Source organism: Pseudorasbora parva, chromosome 11 (genome assembly GCF_024679245.1).
Source record: "Pseudorasbora parva isolate DD20220531a chromosome 11, ASM2467924v1, whole genome shotgun sequence".
Lineage (NCBI taxonomy): Eukaryota > Metazoa > Chordata > Actinopteri > Cypriniformes > Gobionidae > Pseudorasbora > Pseudorasbora parva.
The window spans coordinates 24,932,758-24,941,771 of record NC_090182.1 but is presented as its reverse complement, the minus strand read 5'-3'; the positions used below and the strand labels follow the sequence as shown (position 1 = coordinate 24,941,771).

Here is a 9,014-nt window from a genome sequence, read left to right as displayed (position 1 = left end):
TGTATCAAATTATTAATTTAAATGTTATTACATATAGTTAAGGCCACCTAATATAATGTGGGTCTGGTTAAATATTAAAGTAAGGCTGGGACTGGTCCAAATGTCACTAACAGTCACTGAATTATGCTAACAAAAAACAAACAAAATAATATACAGTAGTTTACCTTCCAATCGGTCCATAAATTCTGACATCAAATCCAACTGCTTCAAGATATAATCTAGACCAGCTGAGGCTCCGTGTTCACTGGTCTCTGTGGCATTTCCCTCGGACTCCATCTGTAAGTCCATTACATACAGAAGAAAAATAATGATACCATATCATTTATAAGGTCTCTATTTATCTTAATGGGATATAACATAAGAATATCTAAAAATGGAACATTCATCCCTTCTTAGAACAGCCTTTTGGACACATTTTTCATAACTCATGAAGCTCAGAAAGGTATTTGTAAAACGGTTTAGCAAATTGTTCCAAATTTGCAAAAATAAATCACCATACAATTTCAATATGAGCAAAACATTCACAACCCCCCCCCCCCCCATTTTAATTACATTAGATAAATCAGATTCACAATTGGCATGTTTGCTTTGTTGATATTTTTTATTCATTTGTGTGAGTGCAAAAAAAAAATCATGTAAAATCACAAATTTAGCAACATCGAATAACTGGCTAATCTATATGTTTAAACTTTGGGTCTCTGTTCTAAATTGCAACTTTAATCTATTCTTGGGGGGTATTGTGTTCTTGAGCATCTTGAGGATGACATTTTTTATCATGTCCATCTGTGGGACCACAGATGACGTCGTTGCACTTGAGAAACTCCATTCCCAGACTCTTGAGGGATTCAGCCAGATCTGGATTGGTGCGGAGTACAACCATATCATAGGCCATCCAAGACAAATTCACTGAGGACGAAGAAAATTATTATTGACACTATACATTTTCCATCAAAGCATTTAATTCGTTATTAGTTTGCCAGTCTACCTGAAATATTTTCCATTTGTTCAGTCATCTTCTCCAAATGTTGGTTCAGTTGTAAACTCTCACGACCGAAGTCCTCACGTAACTGCACACTCGAAATATCGTCAGACATCTAAAAACCAGCAAACTCCGTAACTTCCGCTGGATTGTTTTTAGGTTAACGTTACTTAACTCTTAAATTAGTGTCATTGTCATAATGGACTAAATAAATAAAACGTAGGCCTAAGTTACATCATCAGATCGTTTTTCGTTAACGGTTACACGCTTTCTCCTCTCATTTAAATAGGCTTCCCCTAGCCAAAGAGTGCTTTAAATTACAATAATACATTGATACATATTTAGTGTAAGTAGAAATTCACAATCTAAGCAGATTACCTTGGTAATGTAGCGACCTACAGACAATCTTTAATGTTTCTCGTTGTGATGATGATAGCTGACAGTTCAGTTCACTCGAGGGCGGCTGCTCGAGCTCGAGAAGTGCTCGCGACACGCAGATTTAACGGCTCTCTCTCGCGGGCGTGCACGCTCACATACCTTGTGTGTTGTGTAATCCACTGTAATCAACTCGAATATAAATTTCGCTTTTTTTGGAAGCCTTATCTTAAAAACACCGATTAATGTAAGCCACGACGTCCCAGCAGATAGATAGATAGATAGATAGATAGATAGATAGATAGATAGATAGATAGATAGATAGATAGATAGATAGATAGATAGATAGATAGATAGATAGATAGATAGATAGATAGATAGATAGATCCTACAATTTGCAACAATAGGCCCGCCCAGGGGCGTAGCACCAAATTTTGGGCCCTGGGTACAAACCATCTTGCTGGGCCCCCGTACCATGTATGTGTATGTATAGAAAACGGACTTCCCTGCTTTGGGCCCTGGTTACTCAGTACCCTTTATCCCCCCAGTCCCACGCCCCTGGGCCCGCCTGTCTAGGCCTATTTGATTTTGATAGGCATATTTATTTATTTTTATAGCGATACAAAATGCTTCCATGACTGTAGACCATTGTATTGATAGGCATATTTATTTATTTTTATAGCTATACAAAATGCTTCCATGACTGTAGACCATTGTAGCCTACTTTAAAATAAAAGCTGCAAATTAAACTTTTTCATGAATAAATATTTTTTTTGTATGGGGGGGGGGGGGGGGTTCTTGCGGCACATAAAAAAAGCCTATAGCCTATTTTGCTAAGAATACATACATTCAATTTAAATATAGTTGTAGGTTGTAACAGAAAATTCCAATGTGTCAGGCTAAACTCTGAATGCCTTCAGGTGATGCTGGTGCTGCTGGTTTGTGTGAAGAGGAGTGGAAGGGTGGGTGGGTTGGTTTGTGGACATGGGCTGTGTCAGGAAGAGCCTAAACACGTGGAAGCTTTCAATAAAGGTGGAGCTGAGGCGGTGCTATATATGCATAAATAAAACAGGTGCAACAGGTGACAATGTTGATACAGCAGAAGAAAGCACAATAGCTTTGAGAGAAGACAAAAGCAGACAACGCTGGAGCTCTTGAAATTATAGCTAAACCATAAGGTAAAAACAGAAGAAAAGAGAGAGAGAGAAGAAGAAGGAGAAAAACAAACAACCAGCTTTTTGAATCCCAAGCGGAGCACCATCAGGATCACAGAGCAATGACATCCTATGAATCTCAAGGTCAGTCTCCGACGAGATGTGGGCCTCAGTTCCCTAGCTTGGGACAGGAACCTCCAGAATTGAGTCTGTACAGCGACAGCTACTATCCCCCTCCATCACTGCCGAGTCCACAGCGAGCGAACCCTTCCTCATATGAACTCGGAGACTATGCTGCCTCATCGCCTAACCCCTACCTGTGGTTCAACAGCCCTGGGCTGAACAACGCTCCTTACCTGGGTGGAGCGCCTGGCCCTGCAGGACCTCCTTTTGTTCCCCAGCACTACGGCATGCAAAGGCCCTATTTGGGACCTGGGGGACCTGGTGTTCCTGCTGGTGATCTGAGCTGGTTCTCCATGCCCTCTCAAGAGGATCTTATGAAGCTGGTCAGGCCACCTTATTCATACTCTGCTCTTATTGCGATGGCCATTCATGGAGCACCGGATCGCCGCCTCACTCTAAGTCAGATTTATCAGTATGTTGCAGACAACTTCCCTTTTTATAACAAGAGCAAAGCGGGATGGCAGAACTCTATTCGTCACAACCTCTCACTGAACGACTGTTTTAAAAAGGTTCCACGAGATGAAGATGATCCAGGTGAGTGTGGTTTTTTGATTATTTATCAATTAAGACAAGTTCAAAACATGCATTAAATAATATTTCATTAGTATTTCAACATTACAAATTATTATTTGTCATTTAAATATTATTTATAGAAATATTATACATTTTAAATAGCTAAATAATGATAATGAACTGTATATTTTTTGTCATATAACTGTATTTAATGATCTTAAACTGTATTTTATCATAAACTGTATTTAATGTTAACTGTATGTCTGTATGTTAATGAAACATCTCTTAATTTAAAGGTAAGGGCAATTACTGGACCTTAGATCCAAACTGTGAAAAAATGTTTGACAACGGCAACTTCAGACGCAAGAGGAAGAGAAAGTCTGACAGCCTCCCAGAGAAGAGCGGTTCTGGAGCGATTCTGAGCTCTGAGTCAGGAGACAGTAACGGCAGGGGCAGCCCGAAAAATCAATCCGTTAACATTTCCACTTCGCCTGAAAAGGGCCCTTCACCCTCATCCACGGGTCCATCGCCATGCTTGAGCAACTTTCTGACTGAGATGTCTGGGGTCACGGCTGGCTCACTTGACATGGAAGGAGATCCCCTGAGTCGTCCCTTTACGCTCAGTCTGCCAGTGGACGGAGCGCAGAGAGCCTCGCAAGCCGCGGGTTTTAGCACCTACTCTCCCAGCTCTGCTGTGTCCGAGTGGGCATCACCTCTGCCTCCACCGCCACCCATTTCCCCATCGGCTTCCCACTCCACTTTAGGCTACAACGGGCCTACTCTCAGTCAGTTTAATGGGCATTTCTACCCTGGTTTGAGCTCGACGGGTATTCTTTACCCCCGGGAGGGTACAGAGGTATAGGAGGGGAAGTGGGTGACAGCGAGAACAGACTAGCTGAATTCATGCTACAGACTCTGGAGGCAAGAAAAAAAAAAAAAAAAAAAAACACTGTTGTTTTCCTGAAACTATACACTGCTATTGGCCTAACTGAACTCTCTGTGGGCACAAGATACGAATGAATTCCCACAGGAATGGCCAAGTCAGCATGAGATATGACAGGCTGACTCTAGCAAAGGCCCCTGTTATCAGCAGCTCCAACCTGAGGTCAGCTGCTGACATCAAGCCATTCTACACACCTAAGTCTATCTTAACTCATATTACTGACACTGAATTCAAGCACCTGTAATGGAACCGAAAAGATGAATCACGTCTTTTGTGGGCAGAGAAACTCCAGTGAAAATACATAGGCCTATGGTGAAGCAGATTTTATCAGCTGCATGCTGGTATTGTAATATGATACTGTCCGTCTTTGTATTTTAACTTGACAATGTGCTTTGTTTATAGTTGTAAAGTTGGGTATGTGTGAATGTTTGAGTATATTTTATTATTTTACTATGAGTTTGTTAAGGGTGTATATTGATTCTTTTTTAATAAATACAAAAATATTTAAAATAAAATTGACTTGGATATTATTCAATTGATTAATGTTATAAAATACAAAATCCCTTTTCATTTTATTAAAAGTTACTTTGACTTGGATTTTGTGTCCATGGAATAATGATGACCTTGAAAAAAAGTAGAACTTGTTTCACCAGGTCAATCTTAACTGTCATCACTTCTCCCTCCTCCCTTTTGAGACTTTCACTTTGTATGTAGGCTACTGCTGATTCCACAGTTTTTGACAGAGCTTCAATTAAACTTACAATTTGTCAGCATTTGTATTCATGTGATGATGACATGGGAGGTAATATGTTTATCTGATTTTTGATCTGAGATTGATATGATTTTTTTGTTTAGTTAACAGAAAATTTGATACAGCCAGACATTGACTGATGGTTAACAGATTCCTTCACGTCTGCTATGATTCCAGGTTCCATTAATGTGAAGACAGACACAAATGGAAAGCTTGTTATTCTTAAATTGGCTTCAAATGTATTCAGATTTATTTTGTCATAACACATTTAAACCTCTCAACAAACAAAATTAGTAATGTTTGAATAGATAAAACTATTGGTACTGTTTAAACCTAAAATAAAAGTATTTTGACACTTTTTGATTGTCAAATGTAAATGTGATTAGTATGTGGTTACTCTGCTAAGGTCTATGCAAGATTATAATGTGATTTTTCTTAAGAATGCAAAACAGTGAACTTGTGTTTAAATTAAATGAGTGACAGTGGTTATCATGGGAGCGTTCTTTGCAGTATGTATCCCTTAAATAAACCTTTTTTCTTCTTCTTTTCTTTTTTTTCATGCATGCTGATAAAAAGACCAACAGTCATGTACACACTGCCAAGTTTTGAAAGTGACAACATGGGAATGAATCCATTAAAATGATCTCCTGAAAGTGAACCTCCATTTATTCCAGTTTATTTCAGTTGATAACCATAGTGATAGCAATGGACGGGACAAATAAATCTAATATGTCAAATAGATTTGTTCATTTTATTACTGACTTCTGACTTGACCCTTTTAAAATATGTTTATTTCATTAAAAAAATGTTGAAAGGCTACATGTTTTGATGTATTATATTAGAATTAATAATTAATAATAATTTTTAAAAAAAGTTACATAAAATAGGTTGAAGTATTTTTAAGTAATCTTCCCAGCACTGGATATACACCACAGAAAAAAAAAAAAAAAAAAAAAAACTATCACAGCTTCTGTTAGGGAATGTGTATTTTTTGCCATGGTACCAATAATTATGCAAATATATTTTGGTATTTATATTACAACCTAAATAACCTTTTTCTGTTATTACATTAAATATGTGTAGTACAAATGTTTAATATTTAAAAATAATTGTATATTTAAAATGTTTCTATTTTAAAATTAAGCAAAGAAATTAATTTTAATTAAATTAAGCAAAGAAAAATAAGTAGGCCTAATTTTACAAACTATAGGGTTTAATACAATTAGTGTATCTTAGCTTTCCTAATCTAATTTCTAATTGCTTAAAATGCATGATTAATAAGCCAGAAACTATGAATAACATGACACTAGAAAACCTTTGTTTCAGACTAAATGAACTGTTTCTTGAGATTTGACTATGTTTGTCCAGTCTATGGCCCAGAGCAATTTCTAGAGCAATAGTGGTGTGTGTATACATGTGTTTGTACTGTCAAGCTATCCATAACAAAAATCATAAAATGTCTGCATGATGGAGAACTTTGTTTGGCAACTTTCACCAAGTTGATAAGGTCACCAACAGTCATGTTGTATCAGTAAATCAGTTAGCTTGACAGAAATAAATTCATTTGGTTGTTTCTGACAGTCTTTACCTGACTTAAGGGTACCTTTAAACAGGTAAAAATTCACCAAGAAGGCCTCAGCTCAGATCATATGACAACTGTTTTGCATAACAGTTCCCCAACACACCCAAGGAGATCACGAAATTACATTTTTTTTACGAATTAATCAAAACTGGATTTCAACATTTGCCTTCTTACATTCTGCTTAAAGTGTGTGAACAGGAGCTTAAATACACAGAGAATGAGCCCTCAAGCAAATTCATGCCTAAAGGGATTTCCTCTTCAGATGGGGAAACTGATATAGAATGAAATCTGTGGATTTATTACTAAGGCCATTTCTTAGTTAATATAACATGCAAAACACATACCATTGTTCAGCACTTCAAAGAATGCACTATTGGATTTACCTCTGAGATGAGCTATGATAAAATCCTGTTGGCATGTGAACTATAAATGTTTCTAAGAAAAAAAATGAAAGACAAACATTATACACATAGAAACCGCAAATTAAAAAAGTATTCTACTGATGGTATATTTGCATAAAACACATTTATTTGCTTCTTTTACCACTGTTTTTAAGCAGCAGTGCATATATTCCTTTGCAAATCATATTTAGTTCAATGCCAGTAAAGTACCAGACTAAAAGCAGCTGTGGCAGGTGAAAGTAGGGAAGAAGAACATGTTTTCTTTGTACCGTCTGCTTCAAATGTGCCAAAAGAAACAGAAGGAACACAGTCGAACAAAACCTGACAATAAAGCAAATTTAAGGAAAGTTGGCTTTTGGTTGAAAACTCTACACCCTCTCACTAAACTGTAATGATGCAAATTACCAACTGCTTATTTTGCCAGTGGAAATGCACTGTGCTTTCTTTTTGGCCTGTCTATGAGGGCATTTTGAGATTTTTTCTTCTTAACCCAGACACATAATTTACAAAATCCATGACATGGAAATGTAAATACTCCTTAAAATTTAAATGAAATTAATCTGTAGAATTATATTCTCTATTAACTTGTTTAGGCCTTTATATGAAAAGCTCTTCTAAAGATGCAGTAACTAGCTGTCTATATTTACATTTATTAAATCAGCAGAAGCAAAGCAATTTACACATAACATGTCCCATCATAAGCACATGTGATGTTTTATACTTTATATCAAATATTATAATTAAAGTTGTCTCATCCTCCCCTATTTTACAGTCAGCTGTTTTAGTTATTTCATTCATTAAAAAAAGTGCAAAATGCATTAAAATGAAATTACAAATAAAAACATATATTGTGCAACAAGCAAACCATATGAAGAGATTGCAGTGAATGCTCTTTATTCCAGTTGCAGACAACAAGGAAGCAGATGACGAAGGTCAGTAGAAAGCAATAATATAACACAGGTAACAATAACAATACTTTCTCGCACCTATCTTAATTGAACACGATGATAGCGTGCAAAGCATGCATGGTCATACTCATATGAGACAAGATAATAAAGGGGAAGAGAATGGGCATATATACATTCCATGATTTAAGTGGTGATTAGGGACAGGTGATTGTCTAGTATTCTGGCGAATGGGACTGAGCTGGAAGTAAAAAACCAGGCGGTGGTGTAACGGACTGCTCTTGAAGTCCAAGACTCCTAGCGCTGTGGCCGGCCTCTTCCTCGTGGTGCAGGACGTTCAGGGTGGGCTGTGTGGAAGTCTGTTAATAAGGCCAGATCCAGGATATGCCATCTCAAGCCACCTGAAATCTTCCCTCAGGTCCAAGTACTTCCTAGTCAAGTAGTCCTAGTTTTATCTCTAAAAACAGATTAGTTTATAACGCTTATGGGGCACAGAGTAAGTAAACGTCTATGGGGCACAGAGTAAGTAAAATTAAATCGTTAGTTAATACCACTACAAGGCTCAAAATAGCCTCACACTAACATAGTAGCATAATGAGGGTCCCTATCTGCAAACAGAAGCTTTGATAACTTGTAAGTGTACAAACAGTTTAATAAGAAAATACTTTATAAAGGTATTTTGACAGTACATTACGCAACAAGAGACATCTTGGAAAAAAAATTCCAATTCAAGTCGAGCCACGAACGCTGTGCTAAGTGATGAACTGTGACTTGGAATCTCATATGGTCCGTTGTTTCCGGAAGAAAGCACTGAACGGAAATGAGAAAATAAAAAAATAAAAATAAAAATGTCCATGCAATTAGATTTCCAAGATGGCTCCTTAGACTGTCTGTATACGCATAATGGACTGTCTTTATAAAGTATCTTCTTATTAAACTGTTTCTAGGCCTAAACTAACAAAGTTCTCAATGCTTCGGATTGCATGTAGGGACCCTCATTATGTCAGTGTGAGGCTATTTTGAGCCTTGTTAGTGGTATTAACTAGCGATTTAATTTGACTTACTCTGTGCCCCACAGACAAGCGTTATAAGCTAAACTGTTTTTAGAGATAAAACTATTTACATTCGATTTTCATGAAAACGCATCCCAGAAAACGATCTACACGGTATCATGTGTTAATTACCCCTGGTTCATTTTTCACTGGAGTAGTCCTTTAACCTCATAAAT

The 9,014-nt window shown here is 37.1% G+C and overlaps 2 protein-coding genes across 2 annotated transcripts; one reads left to right on the top strand and one right to left on the bottom strand.

Annotated features, from left to right (window-relative positions):
• Nucleotides 1-618: 618 nt before the first annotated feature.
• syce3 (synaptonemal complex central element protein 3) lies at nucleotides 619-1,646 on the bottom strand. The gene is made up of 3 exons (XM_067457506.1): nucleotides 1,358-1,646; nucleotides 986-1,094; nucleotides 619-906 (listed from the first exon to the last, which is right to left on the bottom strand). The coding sequence occupies exons 2-3, from the start codon at nucleotides 1,092-1,094 to the stop codon at nucleotides 722-724; spliced, it is 294 nt and encodes a 97-aa protein (XP_067313607.1). The 5' UTR covers nucleotides 1,358-1,646; the 3' UTR covers nucleotides 619-721.
• A 732-nt stretch (nucleotides 1,647-2,378) lies between these two features.
• foxi3b (forkhead box I3b) lies at nucleotides 2,379-5,544 on the top strand. Its single transcript, XM_067457505.1, has 2 exons — nucleotides 2,379-3,225; nucleotides 3,501-5,544. Exons 1-2 carry the CDS (start codon nucleotides 2,631-2,633, stop codon nucleotides 4,064-4,066), a joined length of 1,161 nt encoding a protein of 386 aa, XP_067313606.1. The 5' UTR covers nucleotides 2,379-2,630; the 3' UTR covers nucleotides 4,067-5,544.
• Nucleotides 5,545-9,014: the final 3,470 nt, after the last annotated feature.